General features: G+C 38.9%; 1 protein-coding gene across 2 annotated transcripts in view; it reads left to right on the top strand.

Moving 5' to 3' along the window:
• The window catches only part of NR5A2 (nuclear receptor subfamily 5 group A member 2), a 113,755-nt gene that overhangs the window by 59,280 nt on the left and 28,258 nt on the right, over positions 1-26,217 (top strand). For both annotated transcript variants that reach the window (XM_075832240.1, XM_075832239.1), the window contains exon 5: positions 19,181-19,300. In XM_075832240.1, the coding sequence (XP_075688355.1) occupies positions 19,181-19,300 (120 nt within the window). The remainder of the gene's footprint in view (positions 1-19,180; positions 19,301-26,217) is intronic.

The following is a 26,217-nucleotide window of genomic DNA, read 5'->3' on the forward strand; positions in this document are numbered from 1 at the left end:
CAAGACATGCCGGACCACTAATATTCTATTCTTACTTACATTAACATAGTATTGGTTTATATTCGGTAGACCCAGGATCCAGTGTCCTACATAGGATATAGAACCCAAATATCTTTTATATCCCACTCCCATTATTTATATGGAGCCAGGGTATTCTGCAGCGCTCTATATGGAGTGTACACAGGGTCGCTCCAGTACCCACTGGGCACAGAAGCCAATTTAATATGAAGCCAATGATCCTATTAGCATGCTTGTGTAGTATGGACGGACACCAGAAGTACCCAGAGGAGAACCCTCCAACCACAGGGAGATCAGTTTTTGTACTTAGGGCGCACAGTTTATAAAGACATATCCACTTGGCACTATGGGAATTATTGTCTAGAAATACTTGCAGTGCTATATACTATACTATCCAGTTGTATTAATAAAATAACTGCCTTCCAGAAGACATTGGACTTTGCAAGTACAATGCCTTAGGCTTCAGTCACATCTGCATCACAGCTCCGTTCATGGGTTCCGTCTGAGCTTTCTGTCAGGGAAACCATGAATGGAACCCTGACTGAAACATTGATTTCAATGGTGACGAATCCGGTGCAAATGGTTTCCGTTGTGCAAGGGTTCCGTCGTTTTGACAGAAGCGATACCAAAGTCGACTACGGTTTTGCTTCCATCAAAACAACGGAACCCTTGCACAACGGAAACCATTTGCACCGGATCCGTCACCATTGAAATCAATGATGATGCAAATGGAAACCTATGGTTTCCGTTTGTTTCAGTCAGAGTTCATGGGTTCTCCTGACGGAAAGCTCTAACGGAACCCTGATGCAGATGTGAACGTAGCCCTATTCTGTTCATACAGAACCCCTCTGAACATCAGTGAGTGTTGTAGAGTATTGAATTTGCTAGTGACAGTTACATCAATATATGTAAAATTGCAGCACATGAGATCCTTGTATATGTTAAGGGTAATTTACAGCTCCTTTTGAAGCAGCTTGATACCGTAGTAAGATGTCTCAGGTTTGCTTTGTGAGTGCCTGGTATTGGACAGTCTGTGCAATGCAGAATTAAGTTACTAGCGTCTCATTATTAGGATTCTTTTTTAGATGTATGTTTGACGTTACTGATGTAATGCCCTGTGGGTTCTGAATTAACACTCTATGTACTAATAGAAAACCATCAACCACAGAGGGTAAAAGTAGAAACAGTTAAAGGCTATGTACACCTTCAAAATCAGTGTGTTTTGTGCAACTTTCTAATTAGTTTTTCTAATTAGTTTTTATAAAAAAGAATTTTTACTTTTTGAGATACAGCTGCTTTGTATTCTGTATGCAGAACAGTTGTATCGTTGTTAGCAGGCACTGACGGGTTCAGTGTCAGTGAGACCTGCGTGTCAGATCGCGCTGTTACCGATCACATCTAAGTACATAACTTAGATGCGATCGATAACAGGTGGATCCTGCGTGTCAGAGACATGCAGGACCCGCTGTCACTGAACCTGTCAGTGCCGCTGACCTGACGGATACAGGTTTCAGTGCAAGATACAGCTGCTATGTATACAGTATACAAAGCAGCTGTATCTCAATAAGTAAAACTAATTTTTTATAAAATGTAATTACAAAGTTGCACCAAACACACTGATAGACATTTTTATTAACAAAAAATGCTTTTGACTGTGTACATGGCCTTTAAATGTGACTATAACTTAGCTAATATTCATTTTGTCTATCATTTATGTTCACTTGCTCTTTTGTGTATCTATATACACGAACATACAATACAATGGTCAGACTATACAGAACTTTTGCTATTTTCTGGTGTCAACTTCTATGTTAAACTGGAATGTAATTATCTTCTTTATGTCAAACTATTTGGACAGAGTTGGGAAATGTTTGGGTTTCTAGTGCACAATGAGCTTATGAAGTTCTCTAAGAGCACATAAAAGTGGCTGGTTAGACAATAGTCTATTCTAAATCTCCCAAACTAATGGGGTCATATATCAGCATAGAGCAGCTGTCACATCATAGAACTCTGACTGTGACAGATGAACTCTGCCTTATGCACTGTTTTTTGTTGTTGTAGAAAATCAAGCAATAACATGGGAGATATGTGGTCATATTCGCTTAGTAAAAAAAAAAAAATCCATATATGTTCTAAACATTTATGTAGGATTTAAAGCAGTGGTACCCAACTTTTGTATATTCCAATGGCTGTATTGGCAGATTTTACTACTTTGTTGTAATAAGGAGTTGTAATAAAGTAATGGCAGAATATTTATGTACTTCGTGTCTTCTGGAGTTCTTGGCAAGACGACAGTTACATGGTGACATGGACGGCGCACACAGCAACATCACATCGCGGAGTAGCCAAAATATTGTGTCACACCTGTTTGCAAACTGTTAAAATTCAGTTTGGCTATAATATGATGAGACAGTTTTGCCCTTCTTCAATGTTTCATGGTTGGACAAGCCAAAACAATAAGGCCTCATGCACACGAACGTGCTTTTGTGGCCGCAATTCCCCCGAAAATCCACGGGAGAATTGCGGCCCCATTCATTCCTATGGGGCCATGCACACGACCATGGTTTTCATGGCAGAGCCCGGACCTCAGAAAGAACGTGCAAGCTGTATTATGGCCGTGTTCTGCAGTCCGGGCTCATTGAAAATAATGGTCGCGGCCATGTGCACAGCTCGCGATATGCGGGCGGCTCGCAGGTGACACTCCGTGGCCGGCCGACCCGAAAATCATGGCTGTGCACATGCATGAGGTCTAAGTATAAAGCCTCACTACAGTGGCAGTATTGCATATGCTGCTGATGGTAGATGTCACAATGTAACAAAAGTCGAAATGCCACTTGGGCTACCACATCAAGACCCTGACTATCTCTTTGCTGCTTAGTATGAAAAAGCAAACCTGCACAGACAAATTGCTTTTTCTGCCTCCCATTGATTTCAATGGGAGGTCCGAGGCGGAACCACGGCAAGACATGGCAATTTTTTTTCCTGCGAGCGGGTAAGAGCTGCTCGGGGAAAGAAAATGCCTCTGTCTTCTATTGAAATCAATGGGAAGCGTTTTCGGCACTTTTTGGCCCTGATTACGATGCCGTTTCCGTGTCAAAATCAGCGCCAAAAAAACTCAGTCTGAACTTGGCCAAAGTGTCCTAAAAACTGTCTCGGGAAAGTTATCTATATTTATCTTACAGATGAGACACTATTAAGACACTGGGGATGCTGTTAAGTTTTGTGGTAAAAGTTTTAGCGTTAATGTGAACAGTAATACTGGTCATATATACAGCGAGATGTCTTAGTAAAGATGTCAGCGAAATATCTCCTGTTTTCTTACCTTGCCCAATATGTTGGTGGCCCGCTATATGAAAAAAGGAAAAGATCTCAAAATGCAAGAAGATTCCAAGATGGCATTAATAGGTGTCCACAAAGTGCAATTATCTGACCTGTCATCACATCAAGCAGTAATATCACATATATTTAGTAACATCACACATATTTAGTAATATCTAATTTTAGAATTTTGGCTCATAAAAGTGGAGAACAGAAATTTCAGAGCTGGTTATAATGTTTTATAATAACATTTATCATTAGCCCTGCAACATTTTAATACATATATTATGATATAGCTGCCCCATTGTATCGTTTTCTGGCCATGGATCACAAAGAAGCCGCCTATTTCCAAAGTATGATATTCTGCAGCTACGGCTATACCTGTTTCTACAGGAGAAATGGGTATCTCACCATCCTGCCAAAGTACAGGATATCCGTCTTGTATCCTGTGGGGGAAAGTCATTTTTGCTCTTATGAATAAGAGAAAGATCAATGTCTTTGCCCTCTGAATCAGGGGTTATAAGTTCCAAAATAAGTTCTCTTCTAAGCTCTTATATGGTAAGCCAGTGTGGACATTTGGATTGTTACCCAGTGGTTGCTTTTTGTGTGATTCAGAAGGAAATGCTTTACTATTGTGAGGAGCCAGTATTTCATTGTGTTACTACAGCAAAGAACTAAGGCTTTGTTCACATCGGTGTCATGACTACGTTTATGCGTTCCGTCAGAGCTTTCTGTCAGGGGAACCCAAGAACGGAAGCCTGACTGAAACAAACAGAAGCCATAGGTTTCCGTTTGCATCACCATTGATTTCATGGGTGATGGATCTGGTGCAAATGGTTTCCGTCTGTCACCGATGTTTAAGGGTTCAGTCGTTTTGACGGAATCAATACCGTAGTCGACTGAGCTATTCATTAGTTTTAGTCAGGGTTCCGTTCATGGGTTCCCCTGACGGAAAGCTCAGACGGAAACCATGAACTGAGCTCTGACGCAGATGTGAACGAAGCCTAAACTGGACCATGTCATCATTCCACACAACAGCATTCCAAGAAAAATGTTCATATGACAAATGACTGTGCCATGCTGGTACTCACTGGCATCTTCAAATCCACTCATACCTAGAATCTGCTTTTTAGTTAAAGAGGCTCTGCCACCACATTATAAGTGGCCTATCTTGTACATAATGTGATCGGCGCTGTAATGTAGATTACAGCAGTGTTTTTTATTTAGAAAAACGATAATTTTTGACGGAGTTATGACCTATTTTAGCGTTATGCTAACGACTTTCTTAATGGACAACTGGGCGTGTTTTACTTTTTGACCAAGTGGGCGTTGTACAGAGGAGTGTATGACGCTGACCAATCAGTGACCAATCAGCGTCATACACTTCTCTCCATTCATTTACTCAGCAGATAGCGTTCTTATTACATCACTATGTGCAGCCACATAAACACACTATAACGTTACTCAAGTGTCCTGACAATGAATAGACATTACCTCCAGCCAGGACGTGATGTCTATTCACAAACCTGACACTTCTGTAGCGTCTGTGTGAGATTTACAGCAAGGCAAACGTAATCTCGTTTTAAATGACAGTTTACAGCGTAATCTCGTGAGATTACGTTTGCCTTGCTGTAAATCTCACAGAAACGCTACAGAAGTGTCAGGATTCTCAATAGACATCACTTCCTGGCTGGAGGTAATGTATATTCACTATCAGGACACTTGAGTAACGTTAGTGTTTGTGTATGTGGCTGCACATAGCGATATAGCTATATCGCTATGTGCTGTGCAAATGAATGGGGAGAAGTGTATGACACTGATTGGTCACTGATTGGTCAGCGTCATACATTCCTCTGTACAACGCCCACTTGGTCAAAAAGTAAAACACGCCCAGTTGACCATTAAAGAGGCTCTGTCACCAGATTTTGCAGCCCCTATCTGCTATTGCAGCAGATAGGCGCTGCAATGTAGATTACAGTAACGTTTTTATTTTAAAAAAACGAGCATTTTTGGCCAAGTTATGACCATTTTTGTAGTTATGCAAATGAGGCTTGCAAAAGTCCAAGTGGGTGTGTTTAAAAGTAAAAGTCCAAGTGGGCGTGTATTATGTGCGTACATCGGGGCGTTTTTAATACTTTTACTAGCTGGGCGTTCTGACGAGAAGTATCATCCACTTCTCTTCAGAACGCCCAGCTTCTGGCAGTGCAGATCTGTGACGTCACTCACAGGTCCTGCATCGTGTCGGACACATCGGCACCAGAGGCTTCAGTTGATTCTGCAGCAGCATCAGCGTTTGCAGGTAAGATCGACTTACCTGCAAACGCTGATGCTGCTGCAGAATCAACTGTAGCCTCTGGTGCCGATGTGTCCCCGCTCGTCTGACACGATGCAGGACCTGTGAGTGACGACACAGCGTGATCTCTGGAGAACACGCTGTGTCTGCACTGCCAGAAGCTGGGCGTTCTGAAGAGAAGCGGATGATACTTCTCATCAGAGCGTCCAGCTAGTAAAAGTATTAAAAACGCCCCGATGTAACACACATAATACACGCCCACTTGGACTTTTACTTTTAAACACACCCACTTGGACTTTTGCAAGCCTCATTTGCATAACTACAAAAATGGTCATAACTTGGCCAAAAATGCTCGTTTTTTAAAAATAAAAACGTTACTGTAATCTACATTGCAGCGCCTATCTGCTGCAATAGCAGATAGGGGCTGCAAAATCTGGTGACAGAGCCTCTTTAAGAAACTAATTAGTATAAAGCTAATATAGGTCATAACTCTGTCAAAAATGATCGTCTTTCTAAATAAAAAACACTGCTGTAATCTACATTACAGCGCCAATCATATTATGTACAAGATAGGCCACTTATAATGTGGTGACAGAGCCTCTTTAAATCTGGTTTCCTTGGATAATACCATAATTCATGCATAATACTATTAATTACTACAATACTATCATTCTTATACTTAAAGGGGTTAAATCTGGTTGCCTTGGACAATACCATTAATCTTTACTTAATATTATAAATTATTACAATACTATCATTCTTATACTTAAAGGGGTTATACATGATTAAAAAACAGATCTTCTTTCTTCTGTAAAAAAGTGCCACACCTCTCTACAGGTTGTGTGTGGTATTGCATCTCATCCCTATACACTCAATGGATCTGAGCTGCAATATCAGACTATCCTATGGATATGCCATAAAGGATGTTTTCTAACCATTGACATTTTTGGCCTATTCATAGTATAGTCTAACCACTGCAACCTCACCAGTCACAAGAACGGGATCCCATGCCCCATTTTCCGATATCAATCAGGTTAGTGTGCTTGCATCCATGGCCAGCTCTGTGATCCTGCCCTCTTGTCTTAGTTCCGATCTAAGCAAATGGGGGTGCTACATTCTCAAATACATTCAACCATATATATATATGTGTATATATATATATATATATATATATATATATATATACATATATTTATTTATAATGTATATACATATACATACGCATATATATACATATATACATATATATATATATATATACATATATATATATATATATATATATATATATACATATATATATATATATATATATATATATACATATATATATATATATATATGTGTGTGTTTTTCATACCTTGGCAGGCTCTTTATTTGCTATTTCAGGCTAGGGAAAGGATGAATACAATGTCCCTCAATAGAACTTGTAAGACTACGCTACTGTGTATATTGATGAGACTCACAGTGTCTTTCATCCGAGGTTATCAATTAAAACACTGAACGGGTAATTGGAGTCATAGGACCAAACATATTTTGTCTGCCTTTTTAGCTAATAATTGATTGCAGCAATGAAATCAAATAACAAAGTAATATGGATATATATATATATTTATATTTTTATATATATGTGTATATATATGTATATATAGTAACAATCTACAAGTGCTCTCTTAGCAGTTTGTTGTGGGGCTGGCAATCCGTCAGCCCCAACATGCCACATGATGTATACAGTGTAGTTCTCTGCTCGGTCCTGAGTTAATATTAATCATTCATTTTCGCTTCTGTGGCTGGGTGTAATTAGCTCTGTAAAAACACTCATTAGTTTCTTCACGACTGCCCTTAATAAGAACCCTTAATTAAATTCTGACTTAGTGGGGGTCAGGTCAGTGTCACTTGGTGGCAGCAGGGGACTTCACCATCTTCTCATTTCCGGTTGGGATATATAAGATTTATTTGTAATATATTCTAGGGGTTATTGCTTTATGGAAGCTGAGGTTAGTCACATTTAACCAATTTATTTGTCTTGGTGCTTGCTTTTGCTGTCCAACCAATCTATCACAGGATGGTTGCTGGTATGTTATTGTATATATTACTTTTATTGATGTAGTCTCGGAAGGTTCGGCAAGCTTTGGAAAAAATTCACTATATTATAAATGTGTGTTATTATTTGCTTAATGTATGCCAAATGCAGGTAGGCAGGAAGAAAGGAAGAAAGAAATGAAGAAATATATTCTTAATAATGGAGCAGATGTACTAATACTGTCTAAGTTTTAGACAATGTAAACTTATACAAGGCAGTCAGAAAATATGCCAAAGTTATCAAAGTGCCCCACGCTGGCGTATCTTGCTAGACATGTTAGACCATTTTCTCTTCCATATAACACTTCTTAGTTGGCTTAGTTTCTGGCAGTTTTCTGCACCAAAATTTTGGCGCATTGAGTCGCATTTTGAGCCATGCTCTTTCTGCTAGACCACACCTACATTCCTGCTAAGCTGCACCCCCTTTTCGAGCACGTCAAAAAAGTGTCTTAAATAGTTCAGAAATATGGCACACAGCATGTACGCCAGAATTCTGGAGCATTTTGAATTGTAAATTTGCCTCATTGTCTTAAAATTCTATGCTGCTTTAAAAAAAAATGCTAAATTTTAAGGGAATTTATCATCAGTGGCCCATATCTGGAGAACTGGTCCATTATAACAAATGTTCACATGAGGCCCGGACTTTCCCTACTATTCTAACAACTATTAATGTGATCTTGCACTACCCACATTACATTGACAGCCATATGAAAAATCTTTAACAGGGCACCCCACCTACTAATGCAGAGTTGCTGGAACTCAGGTGCAGTTGCTATGTCTGTATCCCCTATAACTGCGCTCCTCTTGATAGAATCTTAACACCATGGCTAATATAACAGCTATGCTGTCAATTATAAGACTAAAGCCAGTTGCTGCATCAGATAGACAGATAGATAGATAGATAGATAGATAGATAGATAGATAGATAGATAGATAGATAGATAGATAGATAGATAGATAGATAGATAGATAGATAGATAGATAGATAGATAGACAGACAGACAGACAGACAGACAGACAGACAGACAGATAGATAGATAGATAGATAGATAGATAGATAGATAGATAGATAGATAGATAGATAGATAGACAGTCAGTGACTGTTATCTCTATCGTATGGCCAGCTTAGATCATCATTTACCTCCTATGTCCTAAGCACATTGAGAGCAAAATGGAAATCGAAACTAAAAAATAAATAAATAGATATAAAATTAAATTGCAAAATTTTCACTAAAGAATAGCAACCATATAAACACTTTTCTGTGCTCGCTGATTGGTTACTGTAGTGCAATGTGGAACTACATCAACGTAAACTATAATAGTGTCTGCATAACACAATATTTCCTCATTAGTAATTCTTAGACTTCTTAATAAATCTATCTTTTCTAGACAAATGCTGTTTATACACATAATAGGCACCTAATATTTATCGGAATAATTGATTGAAGCACGAGCCGCTCATAATTAGTTCCTAGTCAGACTGGTGAAGCCGTCTTACAGTCTCCAAGCTGTTTTAATTTATTAGATATATATATAAGGGAAATGCATCTAGAGGTTAACAGAAAAGCTTTTTTAATTTATTCCGGGGGGAAAATTAGGGATTTCAGTGGTGTGAACGAGGCAAACTCTGTCTTCTCAAAGCATCTGATCATCTTAAATCCTCATACATCTCATATCAGCAGTGTATCCTAAGGGGCGAGATATCTTTATATTAACTGTTTCCAATTTTTTTGTTCCATTTTAGTTAACCCCATTGCTGGAGAATGATTAAATTAAAGGGTTAAAAGACTCCAATATTACAGCAAACTCCGGCACTAGTACTACCCTGTCCATCAGTTCTAACATTGCATGTCATGGGCAGACGATGGCAAAGACAATGCAGATAATAATTGTACATATAATAATTGTACATATAATAAGGACTATTAGTCAAATATTAAAACACAAATTCTGGCAGTATTTTAGAATCTAAAGAATCAGCTCCATTTCTCTGCTGTTCACTAGTTTCCCTGCACTTGCACCCAATTTTAGGTATATTGAAGCAAATGATCGACATCTTAAAAGACTGAGATACGAGGTTGGTCATTTGCATGTAGTGCAAGTCAATTCTCTGCAATCTGGTCTCCGGTTGTGGCGGAAGCAGGACCCCCAAGTAGAGTCGGAGTTATTTTATTGCAAAGATTCAGTTCTGACCACTTCTACTGGACCGCTTGTCTCCCGGTCACCCATCATCTCATTGGCGCCACTTACATCACCCAGAACCCAGGACACATTACCCTGCCAATCCCCTCTAGTTACGCCACTGGCCCTAAGTCATAAGTGTCCTACAGATTCTATCTAATCAATCGCCTAGAATTGGTAATACAATTTTCATGAAAAAGATTCAGGGTGGCACGGTGACCGCCATCGCTGCCTTGTAGCACTAGGGCATGGGGTCAGTTTTCTAAGTAGTTTATTATTTGCATAATTTTGTATATTTGCCTCTTCCTTATGTGTCTCTGTGTATTTTATGCTTGTTGCAGATTCTTCCAATATTCACAATGCATACCCGATATCCGATCCATTATTTTATTATCACTTTATGCATACATTTTTGGAAAGAGAATGGATTTTAAATTATTATTATTATTATTATTATTATTATTATTATTATTATTATTATTCCCTGTTGCTTCTATAGCTCCAGCATATTCCTCACCATTGTACCGTTTGGTGATGGACAGATATAGTGAATTCTATTCTCTAATCTGACTGATAATAATAATCATTACTTTTACGGAGAAATCTTTATTTATGAATTAACAGGCTGCATAAGAAGTGAATACAAAAGTACAAATATTTATAATATTTATAATTAATAATCATAATTCCAATCAGCAATTAAAATATGCCCTGTGGCTATGCCTGAGGATGTGTTGTAAAAAAAAAGAAAAATCTATATGTGTCATAATTTAAAAAAAAAAAAAGTCTTATAACTCTAAGATCTGGAAATGAGGTCGGTGGGGAGAACATGAGGTCAAAGGTCACAGTAATGAAGTTCTTCTTGCGGTTCTTATATAGGGCCAGATCAATTTCCTTGCTTTAGGTTATTGATCTCACATTCATTGGACTATCTTCTTCTAGATTGATTGGCGTGTGCAATATGGGGTAGATGAATTTCTGACCCCGAACATCATAAAAGAGAGAGCGGGTGACACGGTGTCCTGATGTATTGCGGGTCTCATATTGGCGGTTACTGCGATTCAGTTCGCTAGGCATGAAATAGGAAGCAGGAACTTATGGCAGAGGGTTGGTGAGTCAGAACACTTCCAGTGCAGATTTGACATTTCAAATGGACAATCCCTCTCAGCTTCTAATAGATCAATAATATAAACAAAGTAGCAGCGCCATTTCTTTTCTTAATTAGTTGTAATTAGGATTAATGTGCTCATGTATAGTATGTTTAGTAAATAGGAAACGTTTACCGGACAGTTCAAGGTGATGCCATGTTCCTTTAATAAATTTGTGTATGTTTTTTTTTATCATTGAGTTTTCCTTTGGAAACGTTTAATTTTTGTCATACGAGAAAAAATAAATATTTAACTGTCATTTACCTGTAAATACATCAAAGTAGAGGCTACTGTGTTCATAACACCGCTGTAGAAAGGCAGCATAGTTTGGCAGCAGGGAGTGACAGACACTGAGGGCAGCTGTGTGATAGAGTCAGTGAGCTGTTAATAAAGCCACTGTCAGGCACGTATCTTATAGAAAGCTAAGTGCCTGCAGTTATGTGGACATGGTATTTTAACATGTTTAAAGTTTAACTTGAATCCTGCACTTATGTGCCTACCCAAACACGCACCGCTGTGGACACACACCTGCTTTTGTAGTCACTCATAGATCTCTACACACACACACACACACACATATATATATATATATATATATATATATATATATATATATACTCTCTTGGGCATTGCTATAAGCAGCAGCTTCCTCCATCTTCTTCCTATTGTTAAGCTTCAACAAGTGTGTGATGTGGGGCAGAAAATGTGTTAGGATGAAAATTCTTTCGCCTCTGATCCCATAACACAGGAAGGAAACTTTGCTGTATACAGGAAGAATCTGCTATATCCCTTCAACACTAGTGCTATAAACTTGTTTCATCACGTGTAGGGACTTACTATGCCACTGATATACTCATGTCTGCCACAGTCCCTGTAGTACTGATGACCAGTATACTGGAAATAACTGCTACTGAATAGACATAGAAATGTATATCACTGCAATATACCCTATCTACTGTACGTATTTCATTTTGGAAAGGTAAAAATGGACTGTAGTATATTGTTGACATGTCGAAAGGTAGGGATTCTCAACATTTCCTCTACTTTTATTTTCCCTAAATTTCAACCAAGCACACCTGACGCTGATAAGTACTAAAATAAAATGTCACAACTGACAACACATTACACTGTCTTTTGTCCATTAGTAACTTATGCTGTAACCTTGATTCATGTTTATTTGAATTTTTTTGAAGGAATCAGTGCCCTCTTACTTCACATGACTTGATGAGGCAAAGACTAATTATGGGACTAAGCAGTGGTGGATTAAGTAGACCATAGGCCCTGGGCTGTTGTCTAAACTTGGGACCACCTACTCCACCGCAGCCCTGCCGTGCCTATAGTCAACACCAGCTTTCTGTGCGAGGATTGACTAATGGGTGTTATGATTCCCCTTGTCAAAGGGCTGTGTCACTACATACTGATTGTCTCCAACCATTACTGATAATATCACACTGAGTATGGACCTATCCTCTTGACAATGGGAATGGTAACACCATTTTGTATATTAGTCCTGGGCTACACAGAAACTTTTTGTGGAATACAAGTATTTCCTATAACAAATATGTCAGGAGAGGTGACAGATTCTCTATACATTTTGTGACTCGCAGGTGACGTCTTCTCTGATGGGAGTCGTTCTCTTTTCTTTTCTTCTCCATCTGACACAAATAGTTATGGCGACTTCTCCTGACCACTGCAGAGTTTCCTGCCGAGAATTCTTTGCCTCTCACTTCTGCAGCCATTTCCAACCTCTATAGCAGCACAAAAATTCAGACACAACACCCCTGAATTAAGTCAAGACCACAAACCAGACCCCTAAACAAATTCAGACCTCAGGCCCATACATTAGCTCAGACTAATAAATTAAGACCCCAGACCAGACCCTGGAATACATACAGACCTTCCAAACTATTGCAGTCCCCAGACCAGACCCCCCCTAAACATATACAGACCCCAGAACAAGCACCCTAAATAAATACAGACCCTAAACCAGACCCCTAAATACAGACTCTAGACCAGACTACCTAAATACAGACCTTGGACCAGACCGCCTCATGCAGACCGCCAGATCTTATCCCCTAAACGAATACACAACTCAGGACAGACCCGTAAATACAGACCCCAGACCCCCTAAATTCAGACCCCTAAACTAATACAGACCAGACCACCTAAATACAGACCCCAGACCAGACCCCCTACATTCAAACCTCAGACCTTTTAAACTAATACAGACCCCAGACCAGATCCCCTAAATACAGACCCCTTAAAGCAATACAGACCCCCATGTACGTACATAGCAGCGCACAGACTTCTCTATGGAGTCTTGCCTACATGGTCATGTGACCTTCAGGTTTTTTAACAGTAACAAGAACTGCAAACATAAGGTCATCTGACCTTATTTCTGCAGGTCCTTTTGCAGGGCATACACAATGCAGTTCTGTCGCGGCTGCCCCAAATTCCCCTATGGTGATCCGCCACTGGGTCTAAGTGATGTGCAGTAGGAAGGCGGGCTTAGAAAAAGATGAGTACATATCTCCCATCTTTTACAGATGGGAAAAATAAATTGTAATAATGCCAGCCATATTGTCACCCTAATAAAGCCATAATTAAGGCATAAGGGAAAATACCTTACATGACCTTCACCATTTGGAAACTCATACGACCATGCGCCTTCTATGCTCAAAACTTTATGGCATTAGTTCCGGAGTTAGACATCTACCTTGAAAAATATGTTATAGATCTGTTTTATCAGGACCAAGGCACAGCCACGTGTCCCTGCACCAGTAGAGCAATAGTGATTATCCTGCTTCTCTCTCCTTGGTCTTATTGAATGTTTGAATAGCTACGGGAAGCAAGAAATTGTATTCTTAATCTTATATGTTATTAATATAATGTTATTAATCTCATATGCTATTAATCTCAAACATACATTCATTCAATTATGTCTCTAAATTGTGAGAGGGTTGGGAGGAGGGGGTGACAGACACATTAGCACCATGAGAGCTAATTTGGCTGACAATGGTAGTTGTTTAAGTTCAGGACACATAGGGACACAAGGTCGCTTGTGATTCCTGGTAAAATCGCAGTAAAACCGCAATTAGTAATTTTTATTAATCTCACATTTTTTTCATTTCTGTTGAAACCCAATCACACCACACTTTCTAGCATTATGTGTTTTCAAAAACGAATCAAACCATTTTAACAGTATATTCATTCAGTCATGTGTCTGAATAGTGAGAGGGTTTTGGCCGGGTTCCCACGGGTCAGATACGCTTTTTAAAAATCATGCAGCGTGTCCGACCTGGAACCTGTGGTTTTTTTCAGTTTAAATTCAATGGGGAAAAACCGCAACGGAAAATCAACTAAAATGCACCACAGGTCAATTTATTCATGTTTATGCTGCGTTTTTTGCTTCTACTGTAAATGCTGTAAAATTTCCGCACAGAATTATGTTTCTAATAAATAAGAATCAAAAAAATCCGCTGATCAAAAAATTACACAGTAAAACATAACCTTTAACTAATATATTGGGATAAAAATAAATAATGATGCACAAAATAATAAGGGTGAGGGGAGAGGGTTTTTTCTTTTGTTCCTGGAGTTGAGAGAACAAGAAAAACAACTGACCCTGGTATACCCTATCGGGTCACCCTTCCTAGTCGGTGTAACTCTCCTACTCAAGGGACGACTCCGACCCCCAACCTGTACCCTAGATACCCTATTAAACCCCTTCCCCCTGCTTGCATTCTGGGCCCTAATGTCCAAGCCATTTTTTACATTTTTCCATTGTCACATTCGAAGAGCTGTAACTTTTTTATTTTTGTGTCGGCATAGCTGTATAAGGTCTTGTTTTTTGCGGTACGACTTGCAGTTTTTATTGGTACCATTTTGGAGTAGATGCGACTTTTTGATCACTTTTTATCACATTTTTTTAAAGTCAGAATTAACAGAAAACAGCAATTCCATTGTTTTTTATTTTATTTTTTACGGCGTTCACAGTGCGGGTTAAATAATGTAACAGCCTTATAGTCGGGGTCGTTACGGACGCGGCGATACCAAATATGTGTAACTTTTTTGCTTTATTGTAGTTTTTTTTAATAGTAAAGCATTTTGTAAGGGGAAAAAGTGGGTTTTTCATTTTTTTTTTCACTTTTTTTTAAAATTAACTTTATTAAACTTTTTTTACTTTTATACTAGTCCCACTAGGGGACTTCACTATCCTCTGATCGCTATTGTAATACACTGCAATACTTTTGTATTGCAGTGTATTACTGCCTGTCCGTTTAAAACGGACAGGCATCAGCTAGGTCATGCCTGCGGCATGATCTAGCAGGCATTCGCTCCAGGCAGACCTGGGGGCCTTTATTAGTCCCCCGGCTGCCATAGAAGACACTGACACTCGGCGATTTTATCGCCGGGTGTCGGTGGGAGAGAGAGGGAGCTCCCTCCCTCTCTCCAAAACCATTCAGATGCGGTGCACGCTATTGTGCACCGCATCTGAAGGGTTAAACGGGTGAGATCGATACTAATATCGATCTCACCCTGCAGAGCAGGGACGCCCCCAGCCCTCAGCTGCCTCTGGCAGCTGAGAGCAGGGAGATTTGACAGCTCTCTGCTCTGTTTACTTTATTCTACAGCAGCGCCGTAGAATGGCGCCACTGTAGAATAAAGCCCATTAATGACCGCCGTGAAAAGGCTTATCGGCGGTCATTAAGGGGTTAATGGCCTAGTCAATTCTTTATACTGGATATCAGTTACTGAGTTTGGACCTAGATGGGCAAGTGCACAAATAGAAATAAGAACCAGCTAGACACCAGATAATAGACCACCTGCGGAAAAGAAAGTTTTTGTTTCTGATTGGTAAGTGCAACAGGATGTTAAAATTATTTCTTTTCACCATTAGCTGGTAATTTCCCTTTAGTTCTGTCAAAATCTGAATGGGTTTCCTTTCGCTAGGGATTCCAGAATTACAGTGGTCGCTTTCCACTTTGCAGCATGTGCAAAAACAGTCAATATTTAAAGAATGAAGCAGTCAAATAACTTGTGTGACCCATTGTATTAAACTGCAATTTGCTCATTTATAATTCCCTATGAAATGCAGAATGAAGTCATCATTTCCAGTTTGGTGGGCGTTGTCCTAAGGTAGCGAGAAAGATCATCGACAAGAACCACCATGTGCAGGCTTTTGCCTTGTGTCATGTTCACACTTTGCCGTACTCTTACTACCAAAAAAATAAAATAAAACATATTTCCCACCACAGAGATTACTAACACAAATCGATAATACGGGATTTCTTCCTGTTCAACACCGCTAGGAACTGCCACGGACGCACATCCGTGTGCTGTACGTGATTCATGCAACATTTGCTAAAGAAATTATGAGAAAAAGAAAAACACCTTCAGTTGTTTTTGCTGACGTAAAAAACGCGTGAGATACGGATGCTATACGCGTGTATAAAACGCAGACGCGCACCGTACACGGATGCCACACAGACTGCAATGCTGGAAAAATGCTGCGTTTTTTACGCGCGCAAAACGGACACATTCATGTGAATAAGGCCTTATGCTTCTTTTAGGATCAACTCCTGGTTTTGGCTAAAGAAAACACATCAAAACTGCACCAAAATTGCATTGTGTGGATAAAGCTTTAGATTATTTTAATGCAGGTCAATGGTCTTTGTTAGGTACATTAGTGATTCTGTCAGCTACCGATCTAGTCTAAGTGGTGCAGACAATATACTATTATTATACGGAAAGTTTCTCATCTTATTACTGTGAGCGAACGCTGCCATATTAATCATGATGACATAAGAAATATGACAAGCCAGATCTGATCCAAGTAGGCAGTACTCATCTAAATTATTTGGGAAAAATTATATAAATTTTAAATTTTACAATTTTTATTAAATAAAAATAAATTCTGCAAAACATCCGAGATGTACAAAGAAATGTGACCACTAGTAGTTATGCACAGTGCACAGGGATTCTGAGTGGTGTAACTACAGTTGGTTTTAATTTTTATGCAAAATTGTCTGTTTGATCGCGGCTTTAGGCCCAATATTTATATTACCTTTTGTTGTTTTATAAATTGTGTGAAAAAAGCACAAAAATTGTGAGTTATTTTCTGGTAAATGATGATTAATACGTGGCATTTGATGTGAGTGGAGCTGGCATTTGACATAGCATTTTTCTTGCATGTTTACAGAAGTTTTGCTCTTTCATGAAAACAGGACGTCTTTAATCATTAACGATGCTGCCCCTGAGAACACTCACCCCGCTAACAATACCGCGTCTGTATGACTCTCATTCCTGTACACGGCATCAATATTGGGAAGTCTCACGTCTCTGCAAGCCAAGATAATTCTGCCTCCCTCCCGTAATTAATGGGATAAATATATATGTATATCCATGGATTCTGAGGGGACCAGAACAGGTTCCCAGAGAAGAAAGTACAAATCTTTAATTCTTCTCCTGCCACTGACAAAACATTCCTACCAGGGAAAAGAGAGATAATATTTTAATATGAAGATAAGAACAGGTGTTTCAAAAATGTTGTCACGCTCATAGGTTATTGTGGGAGAGGACAGATGGCTCACATTCATTCACACACAATATAGCACAAGCCAAACCGTTAAAGTAGAAATATATCTTTCGACAATTAAGGATGATCCCATCGCCCCAGGGGTAAAAAATACTGTCCGCACAATCTGAAAATTGTTGTTAATAAAAATCGAATGCTTCTTTCCCTGTAAATGTACCTGCTCCAGTTGTCCCTTCTTGTCAAGTTCTTATAAACTCTAAATGATGGGTAATAATCAATATGGCCACAGAGGTTGTTACTGAGCGTTCCCAGACTCTGGCTGAGTGATACATCCGTGCTCTCAGATTACTACTCAATCATGACAACCCCTTTTTATATTATTACACCCTGTCACAAGGTCTATTCAGTAATACATTTCACCTTCAGCAGTCGCGGAAAACTTGTAATCCATGGATGGCCAGGACCACCAGAGGGAGAGACGCTGTTTGCAGCAGCTCTATGCATTTTATAATACTAGGGTGTCCTGACCATGTCCATATACCCTAATAGGGCACATAAAATATCCTACAAAGTAGACAATAAAGCAGGACAACAAACAATTTTATGGGGGGTGGGGGATTATAAAGACATCCATACTGGTTGCAATCCAGTTTTTCTTTCTTTCTTTCTTTCTTTCTTTCTTTCTTTCTTTCTTTCTTTCTTTCTTTCTTTCTTTCTTTCTTTCTTTCATCTATCTATCTATCTATCTATCTATCTATCATCTATCTATCTATCTATCTACCTATCTATCTATCTATCTATCTATCTATCTATCTATCTATCTATCTATCTATCTATCTATCTATCTATCTATCTATCTATCTATCTATCTATCTATCTATATTCCAAGAAACAGGCAGCACTCCAGAGATGTAGCAAAAATAGAAAAATGTGTTTTATTCCATCAGGCAAAACAGCAACGTTTCAGCTCTACCATACAGGAGCCTTTATCAAGCTTGAGAAAGGCTCTATGGTAGAGCTGAAACGTTGCTGTTTTGTTCAAGCTTGGGAAAGGTCTATGACCGAAACTTTGCGTATGGAATAAAAGTTCATTTTTTTGCTTCACCTAAATAGGAGTGCTGCCTTTTTATCTATCTATCTATCTATCTATCTATCTATCTATCTATCTATCTATCTATCTATCTATCTATCTATCTATCTATCTATCTATCCATCCATCCACCTGATGCGTGCCTTGTTATAAATTTCCATGCAAGTCAATGCTCCCTCCCCCACCTCCCCATAGTTCTATACATTGAGAAACTTTGCAGGTACTTATCTTATACAGGTTTGCAGTGTGTCTTCTCCATTTTAACATCACTTAGTGTGTAGCCATGGTTATCATGATAGATAGTAAGTGATTCATTACCTAAAGGAGACATGTCAGACCCCTCATTTTCTTCTGGACTAACGAACTGATTTCTTTAATTCGATTAATCCGTTTAACTCTTTAAGTATGGACACAATTTCATGGTGGATTACTGTCATTTTACGTTTGATCAACTGCTAATAATCTAATGTATTAAACAATTAGCAGTAAATATCTTTGCTATATTATTACAGGTAGATGATCAGATGAAGCTTTTGCAAAATTGTTGGAGTGAGTTGCTAATTCTGGATCATATATTCCGGCAAGTTTTACATGGTAAAGAAGGCTCCATACTTCTGGTTACAGGCCAACAGGTAAGTTCTGGCTTTTGTGATTCGGACATATCATGTATAGATAGATAGATAGATAGATAGATAGATAGATAGATAGATAGATAGATAGATAGATAGATAGATAGATAGATAGATAGATAGATAGATAGATAGATAGATAGATAGATAGATAGATAGATAGATAGATAGATAGATAGATAGATAGATAGATAGATAGATAATGGATGGGTAATGATAGATAGATAGATAGATAGATAGATAGATAGATAGATAGATAGATAGATAGATAGATAGATAGATAGATAGATAGATAGATAGATAGATAGATAGATAGATAGATAGATAGATATAAGATAGATAGATAGATAGATAGATAGATAGATAGATAGATAGATAGATAGATAGATAGATAGATAGATAGATAGATAGATAGATAGATAGATAGATAGATAGATAGATAGATAGATAGATAGATAGATAGATAATGGATGGGTAATGATAGATAGATAGATAGATAGATAGATAGATAGATAGATAGATAGATAGATAGATAGATAGATAGATAGATAGATAGATAGATAGATAGATAGATAGATAGATAGATAGATAGATATAAGATAGATAGATAGATAGATAGATAGATAGATAGATAGATAGATAGATAGATAGATAGATAGATAGATAGATAGATAGATAGATGCAGCTTAGAAAATTAAAGCTGAATTCTGTTTGGTCAAATATGTTAATGCTTCTAATAATAATTTATTTTACAGCGCCATTAACTTACAGGCGCTGAACATATGAAATACAGAGGGATTTTAATACATAACATGAATCTAAAATAAAAACAATAAAAAAAAGATAAACATGGGTTTACTGAGTGACCGACTGGTACAGAAGGAGGGGTCCTGCCCACGAGGGCTCACAATCTGCATAACACATGAGAGACTTTTTGGTAATCATAAAGGGACATTGCAGGCGAGTTGAGTTATTAGTTACATCTGTGTGACATACTTTTCAATGTCGAAATGAAAGAATTCTAAGTAAGTTTACACTAGGTCTTGTTTCAGAACAGTCGTCATTCAACCATCATTGTGCAGGATTTACAAATGTATGATGTAACGACATAGTGCGGAACCTACAACAGTATTAATAAATCGGCCCCAATCTGGTCAAATGGACATTAAGAGAGATACAATGACCTGCACACTTACTGACAGGCATGGGAGCCAATATGAGATGAGAACTGACTTACTACATCTATTTCTGGACACACTTAAACAGCACCACAACAGGTGCACATTGTCACAGCTGTCACTAACACACTGAACTTGTCACCTGTTTCATTGCTTACATTTCATAAGCAGAACTTAGGGTGACCTTATCGACTTTGACGTGTTTATAGGGTTAAAGGGTCGGTCTCACTGAAAAGTAATTTAATGACAGGGAAGTATATAATGAGGCAAAGGGTAAACCAAACATAGGTGCATGGCATACCTAATGGATTAAAGGTCAATCCTATATGGAAGTGAACTGTACCAATGTTTTGTTTGTTAACAAGGCACAGACGCGGCACAGAGGCAGAATTCACATATTACAAGGACACTCACCCTGCAGTCTGTCTAAAGACTGCAAGCAAGGCTGGTCTTAAGGATGTGAACAGGGCACATAGCCTATCACTACTGAACTAGGCACCCGGTGCTTGCAAATCCAATCCCACACTTGGTGTCCAAACCTATGGAAAGAAAGCTGCGCAGGATGCCACTGTATTCCCTAGTTTATTGACTGGACAGTGTTATTTGGTCCACTTAAGCCAATGTTATTTGGGCACTATGTGGCACCCCCATAACGGGGCTGTTAATAGAAGGGCACAAACCAACCTAAGGTCGCCTCTGACTGTAATAGATGTCTTGCTTCTTCTAACCAATCTGTTGATCAAAATTACTCAATTTCAATCTAGCACTTGCATGAGGGGTTGTTCCCAGGATAAGTAGATTCTCCCATCTTCTTTGGTATAGCAACAACCATCCTCCAGTCTCCCATCCTCTTTGGTATAGCAGGAACCTTCCTCCATTCTCTCATCCTCTTAGATATAGCAGGAACCTTCCTCCATTCTCCCATCCTCTTTGGTATAGTAGGAAGCTTCCTCCAGTCTTTCATCCTCTTAGATATAGCAGGAACCTTCCTCCATTCTCCCATCCTCTTTGGTATAGTAGGAAGCTTCCTCCAGTCTCTCATCCTCTTAGATATAGCAGGAACCTTCCTCCATTCTCTCATCCTCTTAGATATAGCAGGAACCTTCCTCCATTCTCCCATCCTCTTTGGTATAGTAGGAAGCTTCCTCCAGTCTTTCATCCTCTTAGATATAGCAGGAACCTTCCTCCATTCTCCCATCCTCTTTGGTATAGTAGGAAGCTTCCTCCAGTCTCTCATCCTCTTAGATATAGCAGGAACCTTCCTCCATTCCCTCATCCTCTTAGATATAGTAGGAACCTTCCTCCATTCTCCCATCCTCTTAGATATAGTAGGAAGCTTCCTCCAGTCTCTCATCCTCTTAGATATAGAAGGAACCTTCCTCCATTCTCCCATCCTCTTTGGTATAGTAGGAAGCTTCCTCCAGTCTCTCATCCTCTTAGATATAGCAGGAACCTTCCTCCATTCCCTCATCCTCTTAGATATAGCAGGAACCTTCCTCCATTCTATCATCCTCTTAGATATAGTAGGAAGCTTCCTCCATTCTCTCATCCTCTTAGATATAGAAGGAACCTTCCTCCATTCTCCCATCCTCTTTGGTATAGTAGGAAGCTTCCTCCAGTCTTTCATCCTCTTAGATATAGCAGGAACCTTCCTCCATTCTCCCATCCTCTTTGGTATAGTAGGAAGCTTCCTCCAGTCTCTCATCCTCTTAGATATAGCAGGAACCTTCCTCCATTCTATCATCCTCTTAGATATAGCAGGAACCTTCCTCCATTCTCTCATCCTCTTAGATATAGGAGGAACCTTCCTCCATTCTCCCATCCTCTTTGGTATAGTAGGAAGCTTCCTCCAGTCTTTCATCATCTTAGATATAGCAGGAACTTTCCTCAATTCTCACACCCTCTTTAGTATAGCAGGAACCTTCCTCAAGTCTCCCATCCTCTTTGCTATAGCTCCACATAGTGACAAGAGTCCAGATATTTATAAGGCTCTTTAGCTACATGATTGTTTACACAAAGAAGTGTCGCCCAATAAAATCAATAACTGATATTACTAAACGGGCCAGTAAATTAAGAAGAAATAATCACTGTGCTGGACAACTAAACTCCATTGCCATATTTGGCATTTTATTTTAAATCTTCTATTAAAGAATGCTTAGCTGGTATTATCAATATATCATCATTATATTTTAGTGTCATGTTAGCAGTATGTAACATTGATTACTTTGAGTTCTCAAACTTGTCATTATTGATGTCACTCTGGTGACATTTGGCCATTAGTGCATGACATTAATATTACACTATGACATGCATATGTTTGTTTAAGTGCAGTTGTACAGGAAGTTCAGGACATGGAAACAGGGCATCAAGACAGGCTTCTAATGTACAATACCCGAGCGTGGCTCTTCATAGGCTTCTATGCTTTGTCTATGTGTGCTGTTATATTTACTTTTGCAAAGAGGATGGCTAGAGCAATCATGCAAAGAGAACAGTTGAGTAATCTCTACACGAGCTATACAATATATATATATATACATATATATTATATATATATATATATATATATATATATATATATATATATACACATACACTACCGTTCAAAAGTTTGGGGTCACCCAGACAATTTTGTGTTTTTCATGAAAACTCACACTTATATTTATCAAATGAGTTGCAAAATGACTACAAAATATAGTCAAGACATTGACAAGGTTAGAAATAATGATTTTTATTTGAAATAATAATTTTCTCCTTCAAACTTTGCTTTCGTCAAAGAATGCTCCATTTGCAGCAATTACAGCATTGCAGACCTTTGGCATTCTAGCTGTTAATTTGCTGAGGTAATCGGGAGAAATTTCACCCCATGCTTCCAGAAGGCCCTCCCACAAGTTGGATTGGCTTGATGGGCACTTCTTGCGTACCATATGGTCAAGCTGCTCCCACAACAGCTCTATGGGGTTGAGATCTGGTGACTGCGCTGGCCACTCCATTACAGATAGAATACCAGCTGCCTGCTTCTTCCCTAAATAGTTCTTGCATAATTTGGAGGTGTGCTTTGGGTCATTGTCTTGTTGTAGGATGAAATTGGCTCCAATCAAGCGCTGTCCACAGGGTATGGCATGGCGTTGCAAAATGGAGTGATAGCCTTCCTTATTCAAAATCCCTTTTACCTTGTACAAATCTCCCACTTTACCAGCACCAAAGCAACCCCAGACCATCACAATACCTCCACCATGCTTGACAGATGGCGTCAGGCAATCTTCCAGCATCTTTTCAGTTGTCCTGCGTCTCACAAATGTTCTTCTGTGTGATCCAAACACCTCAAACTTCGATTCGTCTGTCCATAACACTTTTTTCCAATCTTCCTCTGTCCAATGTCTGTGTGCTTTTGCCCATATTAATATTTTCCTTTTATTAGCCAGTCTCAGATATGGCTTTTTCTTTGCCACTCTGCCCTGAAGGCCAGCATCCCGGAGTCGCCTCTTCACTGTAGACGTTGACACTGGCATTTTGCGGGTACTATTTAATGAAGCTGCCAGTTGAGGACCTGTGAGGCATCTATTTCTCAAACTAGAGACTCTAATGTACTTGTCTTGTTGCTCAGTTGTGCAGCGGGGCCTCCCACTTCTCTTTCTACTCTGGTTAGAGCCTGTTTGTGCTGTCCTCTGAAGGGAGTAGTACACACCGTTGTAGGAAATCTTCAGTTTCTTGGCAATTCCTCGCATGGAATAGCCTTCATTTCTAAGAACAAGAATAGACTGTCGAGTTTCACATGAAAGCTTTCTTTTTCTAGCCATTTTGAGAGTTTAATCAAAACCACAAATGTTACGCTCCAGATTCTCAACTAGCTCAAAGGAAGGTCAGTTTTATAGCTCCTCTAAACAGCAAAACTGATTACAGCGGTGCTAACATAATTGCACAAGGGTTTTCAAGGGTTTTCTAATCATCGATTAGCCTTATAACACAGTTAGCAAACACAATGTACCATTAGAACACTGGAGTGATGGTTGCTGGAAATGGGCCTCTATACACCTATGTAGATATTGCATTAAAAACCAGACGTTTGCAGCTAGAATAATCATTTAGCACATTGACAATGTATAGAGTGTACTTCTGATTAATTTAATGTTATCTTCATTGAAAAAAACTGTGCTTTTCTTGCAAAAATAAGGAAATTTCTAAGTGACCCTACATTTTTGAATGGTAGTGTATATATATATATATATATATATATATATATATACATATATATATATATACATATATATATATATATAGATACACACATTTATTTATATATATATATATATATATATATATATATATGACAGGGTACCAACAAATAATGTGGTACACTGTAGATTTCTTCTATGTTACATTTTGAGAAGATGTTAGCCTTATATAGCTATATTAATAGTCTAATCACTGTTTCTCTTAAACTGTGTATTCTGGGAAAAGATGGATTGCAGACATCGTTTCATTTACGGTGTCCAGGAAGTTCAAGAACTTCTAAGCCCCTCATTTTCATCATCTAAAAATAAAACTATTAATATGATTGGTCCCTATTTTTAATTGCCAATCTTTGTAATAGAATCTCTAGACAACCCCATTGAAGCTGAGGGGGAGGATGGTGCACATAATTATGGAAATTAGCCATCAAGACATATAAAAAATTCATCTAACTTGGTCTGACTGACTGACAGGTGAGGAGGAAGGGAAATACAAAAATGGTATTGCTGCGACTGCAGATATTCAGTGCACTCATTGTTTGTGGTTATTTGCTTTAGTTGCATGGCCTCTCCTGAGTATATTAGGGTTAGGATAATTAATGAGCGGAAATGTTGTGGTGTAAAATGATGTGGGTTTCGAGAACAAATGAAGAAGTATTATGCATAGCGAACCCCTTGAGTGGATTATTCGTATATATGTTGTAGCCCAGAAGTTCACTGAGCTCTGTTAAATAATTCTATGATTAATTTCTAATATCTGTCTAAAATATGGCGGTGTAAAATGGTGCAACTAACGTTAGATTCTATTCACAAGTTTTCCTATCCTAGGTTCCCCTTTTTTTTTTTTAAGCCTTCAGGTGTGTTGATGTGATTTCATGCCAGTTTATCCCTATTGACTTCGAAGAACCACATCATCCATAGGCTTCTATTTCACACAATAGTGGTTTATGATAACCCTTAAAGGGGTTGTCCACTACTAGACAAATGATGACCTATCCACCGGATAGGTCATCAGTACATGATCTGTGGGGATCCGACACACAAACCTCCGCACCGTTAAGCTGCTCCGGCTGCCTCCGAGCACCGGTCGTCCATTCCGGAAGCAGTTGGCTCCGGCCACTGAATAGCGGCCGGGCTGCAGTACTGCAGCTCTGCTCCTATTCAAGTTCGGCAGCACGGCCGCTATGCTATTATGGAGCCAACTGCTTCCAGCTCCACACATCGCATAATGGGCCATAACATCCGATGCCCAGAGGCAGCTGGAGCGGCTTAACGGTGCTAGGTCTGGTTGTCGGAACCGCACCGATGATATACTGATGACCTATCCGGTGGATAGGTCATCAGTTGTTCAGTAGTGGACAACCCCTTTAAAATACACACTGATAATTTCCATTCTGCACATCTCAATACTAAATGCCTTTACTTGATGCAGTATTACTGGGAATCGGGAACAATAAAAAAAAGGGAACCTTTGTAAATTCTGATTTAACGCATTCTATACTTAATCTCTTTC

The sequence above is a fragment of the Rhinoderma darwinii genome, chromosome 7, assembly GCF_050947455.1.
Source record: "Rhinoderma darwinii isolate aRhiDar2 chromosome 7, aRhiDar2.hap1, whole genome shotgun sequence".
Taxonomy (NCBI): Eukaryota; Metazoa; Chordata; class Amphibia; order Anura; family Rhinodermatidae; genus Rhinoderma; species Rhinoderma darwinii.